General features: G+C 37.6%; 2 protein-coding genes across 2 annotated transcripts in view; both read right to left on the bottom strand.

Moving 5' to 3' along the window:
* Positions 1 to 387: 387 nt before the first annotated feature.
* On the bottom strand, positions 388 to 8506 carry thoc3 (THO complex 3). The gene is made up of 6 exons (XM_067456681.1): positions 8271 to 8506; positions 7840 to 7996; positions 7557 to 7761; positions 7283 to 7444; positions 1235 to 1335; positions 388 to 1145 (listed from the first exon to the last, which is right to left on the bottom strand). Exons 1-6 carry the CDS (start codon positions 8448 to 8450, stop codon positions 982 to 984), a joined length of 969 nt encoding a protein of 322 aa, XP_067312782.1. The 5' UTR covers positions 8451 to 8506; the 3' UTR covers positions 388 to 981.
* Positions 8507 to 12242: 3736 nt separating this feature from the next.
* The window catches only part of shtn3 (shootin 3), a 29954-nt gene continuing 24270 nt past the window's right edge, over positions 12243 to 17926 (bottom strand). Inside the window, exon 16 of the mRNA XM_067458047.1 lies at positions 12243 to 15042. Within this exon, the coding sequence (XP_067314148.1) occupies positions 14901 to 15042 (142 nt within the window). The 3' untranslated portion in view covers positions 12243 to 14900. The remainder of the gene's footprint in view (positions 15043 to 17926) is intronic.

Genomic DNA, 17926 nt, shown 5'->3' with positions numbered 1-17926 from the left:
ATAAAGAACAAGGAATTGGCTCAAAATGACCCAAGGGAAGGATGAAGTTCTGGCTTATAACAAGGTTAAGAGGCTTCTACACCATTCTTATTCACCTATCATTTACCTCTGATTTTAGAGAGATAAGTTATGGGCCGGGTTATGTTTAAGGGTAGGACTATGTATTAATATTAATATTTAACCTGCCATTGCAGCATTCAGGATGCTCTTCTAATAATTCACAAACTGTGAACAAAGGCAGTAGTTTAGATATTCTTTTCTTTACCGGTTTCTTCACAAAATCAATAATAATACTTTAAAAAATAACTTGTGCATAATTTATAGTTAAACTGACTGAGCTTCAGGCCAACAACAACAGAAGTAATAAATAAATAAATAAAACAAAAACAGCTTAATCACTTTTCTATTTCAAGTTTTTTGTTTTCCATAAAAATCATAAACACACAAAACATGTCAGGCTGTTAAGTCAATCATACTATAAGAAAAAAAATGTCATTAAAAAATATGATTTATTTCTGTAAAAAACAAAAATGCTCATATTAGACATGCCTTGCCTCTTTGAGCTTATGATGCCGCCTGCTGGTCATTTATAAAACTGCAGATAAGCAACATGCATTTGAACTAAAGAACGGCAAGATTTCTGAAAGGGAAATCCACCAATTTTTCCCCAGAATGGCAATGTCAATCATGGAAACAACAACATGAGCTGTAAGTTAAATGATCTCCAAGTCCTCTACACAGACATGATAACACCACTCATTCCTATGTTCTGAAGATGAGCTGCAGTCAGTAGTTATTAATACCTTGATCATTTAGGAACTCAAGTAATGTGAGAGCAGAACATCACGATATCTTTCAACTATTTACAGCATTTACTTCAAAATAAGTTGAAATCTAATACAAAGTAAGTAAATCAAATGAACCATCCATTGAACCTCAAATGAGGTCTGAATAAGCTGGAAAACCTAAAAACACTGCTCCTCAAGAGTCATTGGGAAGGCCAAAGAGCTTGACGGTCCCGGCCTCTCGGTTGCTGTCATATTTGCCCTCTTTATCGTCGCAGGCATACGCCAGCAGGGGTCTCTTTGGATGCCACGCTACAGTGAAGGTTGGAGACTCGCACTGAATCTCCCAGAGTTTCTCACCTACAGCAATAACACAGAACAAACGGGAGTCAGTTGGTAAAAAACAACTCAAGCTTTCGTGATCATTTCAAAATGGTGTATCTGCTCACCTGTCTCTACTTCAGCAATGTCAATGAAATGGTCCTCAGAGGCCGACGCCAGCATTTTACCATCATGACTGAAACTAAGAGTCCGAACAGGCCAGTCTAGTCTATGGGATTCAAAATATTATGAAAATATCACTTTATCTAAAATAAGATTGAAACAAATGTCAAGGTGCTTTCCTGCTGACAATTAATCAATGCAGTGTAGTATCGTGGGGATCATGTAGCGACAGCTGTAATTTCTATTAAAATATACAGTATGTCTAAAATACAAAGATGGAAAATAAAACAAACATGAATATGAAGGTGTGAAACAAACAGAACTTCATCTTAGATATGTGGACAAAGTTTTCTTTTGGGGACTTTTGTAGTTGCAAAAAAATAAGTTGCAATTTATTTTATTACAAGATTGAAAATGCATGAAATCATTTAAATGTTTCAGTTTCTTAAGTAAATAGCCTATTAATTTTAGTACTTCAACTTATTTTATACATTTTTAGTTGAAGTTTTAGTAAAGCCTTTATGTACACTGCCCACCCCCCAAAAAAAATATTGCTGTTTGGTTGTAAACAGGGAAATGCTTAAGAGTCTATGATATGATTATTATTGCAGTGATTATGTTTCTAGCATGTCATATGTTTGGCAACAGTTCTTCCCTAATCGATGGAGTGTGTCAATTTTCATTTCTTAAAGGTGTGATGAACTGGCTTTTTTTTTTTTTATGTATACTGTTGTCTGAGGTCAACTAATGATGTTCGTGTGGTTTTCATATTTAAAAACATCATAACTAATAGGCTATTTTCTACAATGGTTTTGAGGCTCTCTCCTGAACGCTGGGTTTTGGTGGGCGTGCCGCACTGGAGACTTGGAAGTAAACGCCCACGGCTAGGATTGGATAAGATTTGCATATTTAATGAGCTTCAGCTCCCCTGTCAGTTCACATGAAGGAGGGAATAGGCTTGTTCGACTTCACCTAGCGATGGGCAGACGGCGCCAGACTTGAAGCAGTGCATGCCGATTAAAAATTTTGTCCGACTTGAGACAGCGCCGACGGCACGTGACTGTGACGTATGTCGACAAAGTACTACGAGAGCGATTCGATGCAGTCGGCTGCACGAGCTCTGATGACGACACAGCTGATCCACGATTGGCCAGATTCACCGTATGACAGCGATCACGTGTGTTTCGTGTTTATTCTAAAACCTTATGTTACACTAATGCTCACAAGTCATTTATTTATAACAGTACAACCTCTTTTCATGTAGTCGCGATTTTATATTGTCATGTTTCTCAAACTAAAACTGATAAAAACCGTTGACAACACTTCATTGATAGTGTAGGTGTTTATGTTGAACTTGAATCTTGTCCAAACAGACGCTTTATTAAACAGTACATAAAGTATTGAATGAAAATGTCATTTGAAACATCTGTGTGTTTGAGAAATATTGCATTTATTTAACTTCAGCTGTGATAAAGTTTGCAAACACAGTGCAAGCGTCACTCTGGGAGGTAGAAAGGGTCCGACTTCACGTCTCCGTTTGCAGCTCCTCCCCGCCTGCACTCGGCTACTCTCACCGATCGCATGCATTCAGCCGCAGCCGATGTCCAACACACCTGTTGTTTTGAAAGCGGCAACCGGAATGGTTCTCAGACGGGCCTCGTAAACGTCTTTATCAAACACACACAATGATTTATTTCTCATCCACCTTCGATTGATTGGAATATCATTTTTTAATTACCTGGCCTGCCAGATCGGTGGATAGGAGCGCAAACGTGTCAAGAGCCTGAACAACGCAGATCAAGAAATTAATGTTATTTCACTTTTTAAGATTCACCGGCCTGCCGTCAGGCTTACGTTTTGGTAGCCCGTCTGGAAAACACATATCCCCGGGACGTTGGGCTTTGTGAGCCCTGGCCCATAACGTTATATGTCCGAGTCTGATCCTGAATCCCAATGAACCAACAAATAAAGGATTCTCCAGCCTGTGACAGTGTGCTAAGGTATGTTATGTTAGACGTATACAATCAATACGATCTGTAACAATGCAAAACTATCACAAATAAAAAAAACACGTTTTACTCACGCAAGTGTGTTACACCATTCCTGTCGGATCCATTATAGAAGGCACAACATTGTGTTTTAATCTCAATATGTCTGCAAATCCCGTCTCGACCTGTGTTTTACTTACAAACGATTCCGCAGTGAAATGAAGCAAACCAGGCACAGCACAATGTCTTGCTATCTTTGGCGTGTTTATTGCTCGGGATCCCTTTAGCTCAACGAGTCGGTGGGCGGGGCTACAGTAGCAGGCGTACACATTTATCTGTAGAGGCGGCGTGTCGCCCTTCTAAGTCATTATTTTTAGAGCTCTCATTTTCTGGGCCTGCTGTCTATAAAAGCTTTTCTTTGACTAACAAGGAAGTTTTCAGCTCTGAAACTTACAGGATATTCTTATATTACCATGACTTTCATATATCAAAGGCTCAAGGGAAAGATGATTTCTCAATTCATCACCCCTTTAAATAACCATCTAGGAAGACACATGATGGCCATATTTCAGGATGACAATGTCAAGATTTATCAGCTCAGACCTGAGCTGAATTGGTACCTTCATTGAAAGTCCAGAGGGCTTAAATGACCTTAAATGCTATGACATTGTTTGCATAAGGAAGTGCATACATTTTTGGTCAAGATTTTGTACTGACAGTGCAAGAGCCCAGCACTCAAAAATAAAACTATCCCTTTCAGCATTCATTTCAACATATACACTACCAAAAGTTGTTGAATGGTAAGATGTTTTTAAAGAAGTCTCTTCTGCTCACCAAGGCTGAATTTATGTTATTAGAAATACAAAAAAGCTGTAATATTGTGACATAATATAAAATAACTGGTTTCTATTTGAAAATATTTAAAAATGTATTTTATTCCTGTGATGCAAAGCTGAATTTTGAGCATCATTACTCCAGTGTCACATGATCCTTCAGAAATCATTCTAATATGATGATTTACTGCTCAAGAAAAATGTATGATTATTATTCATGTTGAAACAGTTGTGTAAAATGTTATTTTAGGATTATTTGATGAATAGAAAGTTCAAAAGAACAGTATTTATCTGAAATATAAAGCTTTTGCAACATTATAAATGTCTATACTGTCACTTGATCAATTTAATGCATCCCTGCTAAATAAATGTATTCATTTCTTTAAGTTCTTTCCCAAACATTTTTTTTTAATTGTTACCGACCGAAAACATTTAAATGGTAGTACAATGTTACAAAAGCTTTTTATTTCAGATAAATACTGTTCTTTTGAACTTTCTATTCATCAAAGAATCCAAAAAGAAAATTGTACACAACTGTTTGAACATTAATAATAATCATAAATGTTTCTTGAGCAGTAAATCATCATATTAGAATAATTTCTGAAGGATCATGTGACACTGAAGACTGGAGTAATGAATATAATTTCAGCTTTGCATCACAGGAATAAACGATATTTTAAAATATATTGAAATAGAAAACAGTTATTTTATATTTTAATCATATTTCACAATATTACAGGTTTTTTTTTGGTATAATAACATACAGTATTGTTCAAAATAATAGCAGTACAATGTGACTAACCAGAATAATCAAGGTTTTTCGTATATTTTTTTATTGCTACGTGGCAAACAAGTTACCAGTAGGTTCAGTAGATTCTCAGAAAACAAATGAGACCCAGCATTCATGATATGCACGCTCTTAAGGCTGTGCAATTGGGCAATTAGTTGAATTAGTTGAAAGGGGTGTGTTCAAAAAAATAGCAGTGTGGCATTCAATCACTGAGGTCATCAATTTTGTGAAGAAACAGGTGTGAATCAGGTGGCCCCTATTTAAGGATGAAGCCAACACTTGTTGAACATGCATTTGAAAGCTGAGGAAAATGGGTCGTTCAAGACATTGTTCAGAAGAACAGCGTACTTTGATTAAAAAGTTGATTAGAGAGGGGAAAACCTATAAAGAGGTGCAAAAATGATAGGCTGTTCAGCTAAAATGATCTCCAATGCCTTAAAATGGAGAGCAAAACCAGAGAGACGTGAAAGAAAACGGAAGACAACCATCAAAATGGATAGAAGAATAACCAGAATGGCAAAGGCTCAGCCAATGATCACCTCCAGGATGATCAAAGACAGTCTGGAGTTACCTGTAAGTACTGTGACAGTTAGAAGACGTCTGTGTGAAGCTAATCTATTTTCAAGAATCCCCCGCAAAGTCCCTCTGTTAAAAAAAAGGCATGTGCAGAAGAGGTTACAATTTGCCAAAGAACACATCAACTGGCCTAAAGAGAAATGGAGGAACATTTTGTGGACTGATGAGAGTAAAATTGTTCTTTTTGGGTCCAAGGGCCACAGGCAGTTTGTGAGACGACCCCCAAACTCTGAATTCAAGCCACAGTACACAGTGAAGACAGTGAAGCATGGAGGTGCAAGCATCATGATATGGGCATGTTTCTCCTACTATGGTGTTGGGCCTATTTATGGCATACCAGGGATCATGGATCAGTTTGCATATGTTAAAATACTTGAAGAGGTCATGTTGCCCTATGCTGAAGAGGACATGCCCTTGAAACGGTTGTTTCAACAAGACAATGACCCAAAACACACTAGTAAACGGGCAAAGTCTTGGTTCCAAACCAACAAAATTAATGTTATGGAGTGGCCAGCCCAATCTCCAGACCTTAATCCAATTGAGAACTTGTGGGGTGATATCAAAAATGCTGTTTCTGAAGCAAAACCAAGAAATGTGAATGAATTGTGGAATGTTGTTAAAGAATCATGGAGTGGAATAACAGCTGAGAGGTGCCACAAGTTGGTTGACTCCATGCCACACAGATGTCAAGCAGTTTTAAAAAACTGTGGTCATACAACTAAATATTAGTTTAGTGATTCACAGGATTGCTAAATCCCAGAAGAAAAAAAAATGTTTGTACAAAATAGTTTTGAGTTTGTACAGTCAAAGGTAGACACTGCTATTTTTTTGAACACACCCCTTTCAACTAATTGCCCAATTGCACAGCCTTAAGAGCGTGCATATCATGAATGCTGGGTCTCATTTGTTTTCTGACAATCTACTGAACCTACTGGTAACTTGTTTGCCACGTAGCAAAAAAATATATACTAAAAACCTTGATTATTCTGGTTAGTCACATTGTACTGCTATTATTTTGAACAATACTATAAATGCAGCATTGATGAGCAGAAGAGACTTCTTTAAAAAAAAAAAAAATTCGTACTTTTTGCAAACTTTTGACCGGTAGTGTGTGGTAAAACATCTTCAGCAAAAGATAAAGGATTAAAGCAGTTTGGAACTATTTTTCTTCACGAAAGAGCTAATAAAATATTTAAACTCAAGACAATAATTTGTGTCTAATTTACTTAGTAGCCGGGGATAATATAATAAGCGGGATAACATACACCCAGCCGGTGGTTATCGCAGAATAAACCCCTTCAGAGTGATCAGGACCCTGACACGAAACATTATCCCTTACATAATCGCTGCAATAATGATCATATCATTAAATAGGAAAATGCTTAAGAGTCAAAGACAAACAGTGCCTTTTTTTTTTTTGCCAGGAAGTCTATAAAGCATTATAAAATTATAGTTAATGGATCAATTATGCTTTGTAATGCACCTTACACTGTATAGTCGGTTAATAATTGTAACCCTAGTTATAACGCACTTTTAAAAGTATGATGCATTAAAACACAACAAAAACCATTTCAGATGTAACAAAGAATCTACGATGCAATTTAACTTTGGTTAGAATTACTTATAACACATTATACCATACATTATGAATCCCTTTAGAATGCATTATAGATTCGACTTTAAGTAAAGTGTTACCGAATGAGTTTCTCATCTAAAATGTTTGGTTCAGATTTATTTAAAATAATTAAAAAATATATATTTTAGTTAGCAATAACCAGACTGCATCAACTGACCTGGAGAATAAATAATCAGATACTATGTGTTAAAGAGGTGAAAATGAAAATGTTGCAATTATGATCAGCTGACCTGGAGAAGCAGCGAACACACACCAGCTCTTCCACATCCCACAGGCTGACCAGAGCATCTGCACTTCCTGTGGCAAAATACTTGCCAGTGGGATCAAATTTAATGCAGATGCAGTTGGACGGATGAGCATTAATTGACTGTATGAGCTTGAGTTCAGGGTAACTGAAACAGAGAGAGAAACGTGACGTTTGCTATTTACTAAAATCTTCATAAAGATCACCCAAACGTACTGTTCTGCACACCAGCAGCCTGTTACAACTACAGACAAACATACCTTAATATATTGATACAGCCATTGCCGTTAGTCAGGAAGAACATGTCGTTGTCATTATTCCAGGAGATCTCATTGACCTCAAACTTGAACTGCTCCTCAGCACGTGGACGGTGCGTCTTGGCATCAATGAACGTCACAACATCATCCTTATTGCCTACAGCAATGGTCTGACCATCAGGACTCCAACATATGTTGATATTCTCCCCTAAAAGTTGTCAGACAATATCCCATGGATAAATAAATGCTATTTCATGAGAACATAAGATAAGGTTTAGAGCTTCACCTTTCGTGCTGACTGTGGCCATGCATTTGGTGGTCCGGACGTCCCAGATGCGGATGGTCTTGTCTCCGGATGCAGTGACGAACAGATCGGGGTTGGTGGGATGCCAGCACAGCTGATCCACACTGTCTCCATGTCCGCGGTAATTGTTTTCTTTCACCTGGGTGAAGGTTCGGGATGAGTAAACCAAATGAATGAATTGCCATAGTAAAGACAGCTAACGTTAACCTAAATGATAGTAGTTATAACTTATACAGTCATCACGTGCTGTTAATTAAATATAGGCGAATCAAAATAACAGAAATCTTGGAGAAATTGTTAAAAAAATGAAAACACATAAAAAAGAACTAACTGCGGAAATGTCTTTTAACCACGAATACTCAACATATATGGTTCTCTTGTATAATTTCAGGGATGATAAAGTTAAACCTCACCAGTCGGTCTTTTTCCAGGACAAACACGCTGGCGGTTTTGTCAAATGATCCCGACGCCAGACGTTTTCCATCACAGCTCCAGGCAACCGAATGCACTTTAGCACTGTGAGCCGGGAACTCTCTGCTTTTATTGTTATTCCTGAAAACCTCCTGCATCTCCTGATAGTACGAGGACGCCATGTTAACTTCTCACTCGCCGTGCATTTAAGCTTCATCTTCAGTTACTGACTGCCACCTAGTGTACGGGAGTGACATGACACACTAAATAATGCCACGCGATGGCATAATGGAAGCCCATTTCATCCACATAAGAAAAATAATTTGCTTTGATAAATCATATTTATAGTACAATATCAGATGAATCAACAAACACACACCGACGGCCAAATGTTTTATATATTTAATTCATTGTGATCATAATAATTGCACACCTTAGGGTCTGCGGAGTCTTTTCTGACGTTCAGTGCATTTTGTGTTCATGTTGTGTATTTTTTCCCCCCTCAATATGTAATATAACTGATCATTTCTGTCAATTTTTGTTCCGTTACAGTGAGTTAGTAACTGAAGTGTAAATTAAATGTGTAGCATTATAAGAAAATCAGATGTCCGAAATAAATTATAAACTCTAAAGACTCCAACGTTTCTCTTGTCCAGGTTTGATTCTAATCATAATGTAACATCATTGAAAAAAAGATTTTTTTCAGTACAAACAAATGCTAAACTTTGACAAAAAAATAATATTTGTAATTGTTATAATTGTGATTTCATAACATTTAGATGTGAATCCAACTGAAAAAAATGCTTTCAGTCAGTCAAACACAGCAAATAGTGGAGCTCTGCAGCCAATTACTGGTAAAAGGTTTATTTATTTATTTTTTACTGTATTTTCCAAAAAGATGGGCAAAAATCGCACACTAAACCATGTCAAATTATCTATGTTATCTCCACAAATGAAAGCTATTATAAAGTGAATTTTACATATAAAACTGATTTTGTGTGAAAATCCATTACAAATAGATTATTAAAAATGTTGAGAAAAAATTACATTTGAGTAAAATTAAATTTGTTTTAAAAATTGTTTGATTACATTTGTTTGCCTGGGATCGGTGTAATTCCCAAACGAAGAGCGTAAGGGCTGAGCTCATTGTTTCTGCCTGAACTGAATACAGGACGTTACAGCTAACATGATTTGTATTATCATAGAATATTACTGTACATTTCTGACATATGGACATTATTTTGACACAGTCAACTCTGATAACAGATTAAACTGTAAATTAGAATGAAGTATTTGTCATGTGTTCGCTGTTTACACGGTGGAATTTGCGAGTATAAAGACTGAACGCCTCTCCAGAGAGGAATCCTTTTATTTTTTAAATGTAAAAATGTGTGTGTGCTGCTGCACATCCCTGTGTGTGTAATAAGCTGAGTGTATGTGCGTTAGATGTACAATACTAACACACCCTTTAAATAAAACAAAAATACTGCTCCATTGACTTTAGAGCAGGTTTTTCTTGGTTAAAGCTACACTGTGATATTTTCCCCCATCTAGTGGTGAAAAGGTATATGACCATCCAGTGTGAATAATAGTTTCTGTTCCTCTCAATTTTGATTTCGTTTCAACTCCTACGGTGGCCGATTTAGTCAAAGATTATGGCTTCCAGTTCGACCTCTTCGGTGAGTGTTGCTGATGAGGTTACTTTTGAAAACTATTATAATTTGCAGTTATTTAATTTGCCAAATGATCTATGATCAAATTAATCTATGTAAAATGAATAATAGTTTTACGTTTTCTTTTTTTTTTTTTTTTTTTTTTTTTACCATTTCATTGCTAACATCAGCTATCAGGTTCCCAGACGAATGCAAGCTAATCTTAGTAAAGTTACTTTTATCAGTGCTATCGTTATTCTGTATATTGTACGACATCCCTAGCGTAAGGCAAAGTTTACATTTTCTCTAATGACCTACCAGTGCCCCATTCGTAGGCTAGTCATAATAAGGTGTCATAGTGTGAAATATATTTACATCGTACAATAATACGTATTAAATGAATATGATTACAGGACAGATGTAAACACGATAGCAGATGGCAACACGCCAACACTGCTCCTGAACAAAGCTGATTTTTAGACCAGATGCCCATGGGTCAACATATGCGCCAGTGCATTTCCTATTTTTGGTTGGACATGAAAATCGTCCCTCCGTTGGGCTGAAACTAGCAAAAAAACACATTGTGCCTGGGCTCGCATTGCTCCGGGTGTATGATAGCCCTTACAGAAAAACCACATGAATTTCACATGTGATCACTTGTTTTCCACATGTGACCTTCTATGATGGGTTTCACATGTGATCACATGGGAATTTATGGGTTTCACATGTGATCTTATGGGTTTCACATGTGATCACATGGGAATTTAGGGGTTTCACGTGATCACATGGGAATTTAAGGTTTCACATGTGATCTTATGGGTTTCACATGGGAATGTATGGGTTTCACATGTGATCTTATGGGAATTTATGGGTTTCACATGTGATCTTATGGGTTTCACATGGGAATGTATGGGTTTCACATGTGATCACATGGGAATTTAGGGGTTTCACGTGATCACATGGGAATTTAGGGGTTTCACGTGATCACATGGGAATTTAGGGGTTTCACGTGATCACATGGGAATTTATGGGTTTCACATGTGATCTTATGGGTTTCACATGGGAATGTATGGGTTTCACATGTGATCTTATGGGAATTTATGGGTTTCACATGTGATCTTATGGGTTTCACATGGGAATGTATGGGTTTCACATGTGATCACATGGGAATTTAGGGGTTTCACGTGATCACATGGGAATTTATGGGTTTCACATGTGATCTTATGGGTTTCACATGGGAATTTATGGGTTTCACATGTGATCTTATGGGTTTCACATGTGATCTCATAGGTTTCACGTGATATTATGGGTTTCACATGTGATCTCATGGGTTTCACATGGGAATTTATGGGTTTCACATGTGATCTTATGGGTTTCACATGGGAATTTATGGGTTTCACATGTGATCTCATGGGTTTCACATGGGAATTTATGGGTTTCACATGTGATCTTATGGGTTTCACATGGGAATTTATGGGTTTCACATGTGATCTCATAGGTTTCACGTGATATTATGGGTTTCACATGTGATCTCATGGGTTTCACATGGGAATTTTATGTGTTTCACATGTGATCACATGTGTTTCACATGTGCAAATGTTCCAAAAGCACACATTTCCCATGTAAAACCCATGTGATCCACATATTTCACATGTGCTTTTAACATGTTAAATTCCACATGTGCATGTGTTCAATAATTGACAATAATTGACATATAAGACATACAATAAAGACAATAATTGTTTATTTTCGAAAACTGAATAAAAAATAGTTTGGAAACACATTTATTTTCCTCTTTCCAGAATTTTTCTTTATCCCAGATCTGGAAGTTATTTGAATCAAATTCCATGTTTTTTTTTTAATTCGTGAACCCTGGATTATGCTGGACTCTCTACACTAACCCGGAAAGTTCACATGATGTGTTTATCTCCTTTTCTTCTCTGCCAGCTCCTGCCGGTCCGATCACACTGGTCCAGGTTCTGTTTCTCACCGGCAGATCCAGTTGCCCTCCCTGCTAATGCCTTCATGTATATTTCATTGCACTCTTTGTAATGTTTTGCACTTTCTTTGGTTACAATGTTAAACTGAACGCTAGACTATAGCATTTTGAGTAGGCTATAATAACCTATTAGAGGATCAAGATACAAACACACACTACTTAAGTAGTGTTTCATCCTGTAAGGTACAACTTTTGTGCAATTGAATATACAAGATCTTAAGCTAATTTTAACTACCATATATTGTATTGCAAGTTTAATGAAAATATGTGATGCTGACATGCATTAGTTTGAAACAGAAAAAAGAGGTACAAAGAGCAGTCGGTATTTCTTCGTAAGTTTATTCAGTTGAGTTTAAAAGGTTGAAGAGGGAGATTTTTATCAGTTCAAATAAAAACAGGTACACTCAGTATACGCTTCAAAACACACTCATTTCAAGATCACAAGTCAGATCAATCGCCTCTCAGAGTTCTTATACAAAATCAAGCCTACACTCCTATAAGGCCCAAAAGGAAGAAGTGGTGCAGACATTAAGGCCAAAACACATTCCAGAGGTGGTGAGAAATTAAGGAGCAATTTAAACGAGTCTCCTACATTAAAAAAAGAGTGTAAATGAGTCACATCAATGTGGGCTATTAGAAACTCTAGTGAAGACAGCGTGAAAACAAGAACAGATACTAAAACAATTCAGATTTTTCTGACAAGTTATACATAATTGCAACCACAAGTAATTGAGTGTTTGCAATTATTGGCCATATTATTGCAGCTGTCAGAGAGCCTGATGTCAAGACTTCAGACCACCCAGCTAACAAAAAATATTTTATAATAACGTTTTGCTAACGTTCCCATTAAGTTATGAAATCATCATTTATGAACGTTTCCTTAGCGTTCAAAACGGCCAGAAACATTTATTGGTTATGCAAATATTACAGAAAATGTCACGGGAACGTTAAATTTAATAATTTTGCACACATTATGGGAACGTTACTTTTGAATGAATAATGTTTAAAAAACACCCAACTAAAACATTTCATGAACAATGTATAAATATAATTTTGAGAAGTTATTAAACACCCGATAACTTTGAACATTACTGAAAGAACATTTATTCATAATGTCTCAGAAAATCTGAGCAGAACATTAGCCAACGTTAGCCAATGTTCCCTGTTAGCTGGGCAACCGAGATGGCCAGAACTCTACGGTCTCTCGCTTTACTGTACCATTAACATGATCCGCTTAGAGTCCAGAGGAGTCACAAGGCAAATATTCGCAGTTATTAGAGGCAGCCTGATCCTGCACAATATTACAATTCGCAGATGATATTGCATTGGAACAGCTCAGATTTAGTGAGCGGATCTAATCGAGACGCAGCTGTAAATCAAAGCCAAACTTTTGTACAGTGCATTCATGCAGTGCAAAGTTTCGGAAACGCCGGAAGACATGCGCGCGTAGCCCTCCATGACTTGATGGTGTTCGTTTTCCTAAAATCCAGGATGTATGATCTCAAATCCCCAATAGGTGAGTGTGTCATAAGAGGCAGACAGAACAGACACAGTTCCTCTTTAAGGTAAGATTCGATTACATGGCTTATAATTGCATCTCTTGATTAATTTGGATAGTCTAGTCCACACTTAGGACCAGGAACAACAAAGGTGCCATGATGTGCAGTGCAGTGATTCTGTCAGGATTGTTCTGCTGCGTTGCACTAAAAATGAAGTAAATTCTGTGCTACTAGCAGCATGTGCCATTGTTCAAACCGATCATCTCATCGCCCCAAACTCTCACCGCTGATTCAGCCAGTGGCTGTCCCCGAAATCGCATAATCTCTTGAGTTATACTTATTTTGAATAAGTAATTACTTTACATTTTCAGAATCTCGCCGGAAGAAGTAGGTCACCAGGATACTTTTGACCTACTCTTTTATGAGTACTGTGAATTCAGACATAATTCTTTTGACATATACTCTTTTTCTCTTACTATATAGTAGGGAAGTATGTGATTTCGGATGCAGACCAGCAAGTGTTGTCAATTGGGCCCAAGGCGCCAAGGTTTGACCAGTTAGCAAGCAAAATGCATTTTTCTTAAAGGGACAGTTCAAGGAAGAGTAAAATTATAAAAGAACGTTTCAACTGCTCTTGTCCATACAATGACAGTCAGTGAGGTCTAAAACAACACTAGACCACATTGACTTTTATTGTATAGAAGAAAAAAGTTACTGTTGCTGATGCTTCACTTCCAATCCCAAATCTTCTCCCTCGGCCTCATCGGATAGTGAAGTGTCCATCGTATGCGCAATTCAGAATCTTGCCAGATCTTTTGGCTAATTTTTGCCTACTTCAGACATACTTATTTTATCCCATCCTGTTTTTCGGCCTACTATATAGTAGGGAAGTATGCAAATTCGGATGCAGCCTGAGGCATTTTTCTAAATAAGTTTGGAACAACATGAGGGACGAATGCGGACACTGGATGCAACGAAGGCAGATCATAAATCCCGTATATCCACGGGGTCCTGCAATTGAGATGAATGTGAATGCTATTAGGATTACATTCTAGGGTATTCAGACTTCCTAATTCAAGTCGCTCAAACAGACTCAAATTATTTTGCTAGTGGCACAGAAATTACACACTTAAAGTTTCCTTGCTTGCATTCCTATGGAAATGCGACTCAGATGTTGAATCTATGAATCCAAGATGAATTTAATAGTAACTATTGTGCAGAATGAATCTGAAGTGTATGACAGATGTCCCTAAAGTCTAAACACCCTGTGTTTGTTGGTAAAGGCAGATACAGTACATTTTCAGTGAAAGAAATTGGTCTGGTAAGATGTTTTTAGTGTTATTGTAATCAAGCTGCAAATGATGACATGATCTTTCTATAATAATTTAAATATGAACAGCTGATTTTAAATTTGGAATAAACTAATTTAGAAAGCATGGTTTTGTGCAAATAATGCAGCTGTCCTCGCAGCGCCACCTGCCGTTAACATTCGGCATCTGTGCTACAGTTTGCTGCATTGGGGCTTTGTGCAGAGGAGCTCATGGTTTGCGGGTCGTCACTTGCATCCGAAGGGCCAAACCCGTTGGGCCCCTTCCACTTCTCTGGATCTCCATCCTTCACTTCACTGATGATAAAAGTATATGCAAAAATGACAACAAAATTGAATATAGACAATAATATTCATATACAGATACCATATTAAAGTGCCCCATTAAGCTTTTTCGAATATTACCTTTCATGTAGTGCACAATATAGCTGTTTGTTAGCCTGGATGCCAGCCGAACTCAGCCCCGCCCACAAAATCTTTAGGTCGGGCGGTTCGGTCTGGCCTCGCTCCACAGAGGAGTAATTATCTCTGAACAAAAACTGTTCGGACCAATGAAATCATCAGGACGGGCTTTAGACGATGACGGACAGACGATCAACAGTAACGTAATCATCACGTCATCAAAGGGATTATGTTTGTTCGAATCCTATACGGAGAGCTTGTTTGTATATGCATTCACCTTCACAAGTTCTCTCAAGAAATGATGTTCATGTTGGGTAAGTACTCTGTGTATCATTAAATTATTTATTTTTTTACAACACCGGCAAAGATTGTTTATTCCAGCGCGCGTGCAGACAGGGTTGCCAAGTTTTTACAACAAAACCCGCCAACTACTAGCCCTAAACAATAGCTTCTCGGGGGGGTTCTCCGGGGAAAATGGTGCTTGGGGGGCTAAATGTGTGTTATTTTTGCAAGGTTGCCTGCTAAAATTCACACTCATGGGTCTATATATTACATATATTACATCATAGTTGCTTCAACCCGTGGACGAAGAAAACAATCCGCAGGGAAAAAACGCGGACTTCGCAGAAACTTCGGACTTTGAGCTCTGCTGACGTCGCTCCGTTGCTCTGATTGGTTGTTGGTCTGTCCAATTGATGTCTTTCCTGGTTCGGTTGAAACACCCCATAATCACAGCCCAATGGAGCAGTTTCAGACTCATATTCTGACTAGAATTGAGTATGACCACGTCAGGCTAGCTGTTTGTAGGAATGAACCAAAACTTCAGTGAAATTTTCAAAAGAGAAAAACGGCCAAAACTTTGAGCTGAAAAGGCCGTCCCACCCCTCAGTGTTCAGCGCTCATGTTTTACTCTCGCTTTAGCTGTTATCACTGCGAGGTGTGCCGCTCCACTCAATATTCTGCTCCAGCATCCGTACAGACCAGGCCCACGGTTTAGGATTAAGATTAATTGCCAAGTTTCACCCTTAATTTGATATTCATATGCTGTAATCTGTGCACACAACACAGCCACACACACGAATGGCACGCACACAGAGAGACATTTCAGCGCATTGATTCTCCTTTAGCATCTCTGTGTGCTTGAACGGACCAAGCGGAACCTCCCTCGGTTTCTCCCTCGGTTTGAGTTCACGGTTTCTGTTCACTTTAAAATGAAAATTTCCTGATAATTTACTCACCCCCATCTCATCCAAGATGTTCATGTCTTTCTTTCTTCAGTCAAAAAGAAATGGAAGTGTTTTGAGGAAAACATTCCAGGATTCAATATCAATGCAGTTTTAAAGGACTTCGAATGGCTTTGAAGGGCTCTGCACAATCCCGCCTGAGGAATAAAGCATAACTATCTGTCGTTTTCTAAAAACTAAAACATCAAAAAACCAATAATAAAAAAAACATCGCCGTTTTCTCCAGAGCGACTGTACAGCCGAATCAAATTTTGTTGGTATATTTTCCTGGTTAACACTGTGAAGCTGCTTTGAAATAATCATCATTGTAAAAGTGCTGTATAAATAAAGGGGACTTAAATGATGTTCGCTCAAATCCAGCTCAGACATGACATTTATCTGTAACTTACTATACTTGTTGTAGCCATTAAACAATGTTTTTTCATATTTATGTTTAAATATTATAATATTATTTTTACATTATATCTGATTATGATAAAGATGCGAGTAGGTCAGAAATTAGGTTACATTCAGTTTAGTATTCAGTTTTGTTTTGTAGAAAGCATTTCTTTCGTTTTGTTTAAATTGTATCTTAATTTTAATAAAGGTTTCTCCGGCCAATTGCCTGGATTTAATAAATAAGAAACAGCAGCCTATAATCGTGACCTGAAGTCGTGGGAGCGATCGCTTCAATAAACTGTCTCATAAATAAACCGAAACTCAGCAGGCTACTTGCCTCACAGACATGAGAAATATGTATAGAAAGCTTGAAATGTTCACTTTTAAACGAAACGATTCTAAACTAAAAGATTTGATAGTGCAGTGTTGATGCGAGCAGCTCATGAACACTGAGCGTTTCTGTTCAGAATGCTGCGCTCCATCACTGCATGTGCTGTGAGTTTAACACACATTTTTACACTAATCCTGACTTGTGCAACTTGTCCTACACATTTGTTTCTTAGTTCTAGTATTAGTTCTTACTTTGCTAAAAATATATATTATTTTTTGATTATGGCATAGCTTTCTGTCCACCCAATTAGACTACTAAAGTAATGATTAAAAAAAACGCAAACGCTTGATCAAGTGCCCGGTTCGGGTCAGGTTCGGGTCAGGTTCAGGTTCGGGCTCAGGCAGGAAATCTAAACTCTACTGGCCACTAGAGACAGGCCAAAAAGAGCATAATCTTGTTGAGGCCCAGGTTAAAATGCCCAGCTTTATAGCAAAACACTAAACATGTTTTACAGCCTAGTACAAATTGTGCGTTTGGTAATTTTGCCCTTTATGACAACTGTATGGGGGGTGAATTTTGTAATAACTAATTTGTTTAAATTATATTATGCCTGAAAGGATCAGTTCACTTTAAAATGAAAATTTCCTGATAATTTACTCACCCCCATCCCATCCAAGATGTTCATGTCTTTCTTTCTTCAGTTGAAAAGAAAATAAGTATTCTGAGGAAAACATTCCAGGATTTTTCTCTAGATAATGGACAAATCAAAGCAGTTTCAAAGGCATTTGAAGGGCTCTGCACGATCCCAGCTGAGGAATAAGGTTTT

The sequence above is a fragment of the Pseudorasbora parva genome, chromosome 11 (genome assembly GCF_024679245.1).
Source record: "Pseudorasbora parva isolate DD20220531a chromosome 11, ASM2467924v1, whole genome shotgun sequence".
NCBI classification, from domain to species: Eukaryota; Metazoa; Chordata; class Actinopteri; order Cypriniformes; family Gobionidae; genus Pseudorasbora; species Pseudorasbora parva.
This window is presented reverse-complemented; position numbering and strand designations above follow the sequence as displayed.

Bases quoted from the DNA above. Each gene is read 5' to 3' on its own strand.
- thoc3 (XM_067456681.1), bottom strand. From the start codon at position 8,450: ATGGCGTCCTCGTACTATCAGGAGATGCAGGAGGTTTTCAGGAATAAC. The intron at 7,445-7,556 runs GTATGTTTGTCT...TCTCTGTTTCAG, and splicing joins GGCTGTATCAATATATTAAG to TTACCCTGAACTCAAGCTCA. The intron at 1,146-1,234 runs GTGAGCAGATAC...TTATTGCTGTAG, and splicing joins CATTGCTGAAGTAGAGACAG to GTGAGAAACTCTGGGAGATT.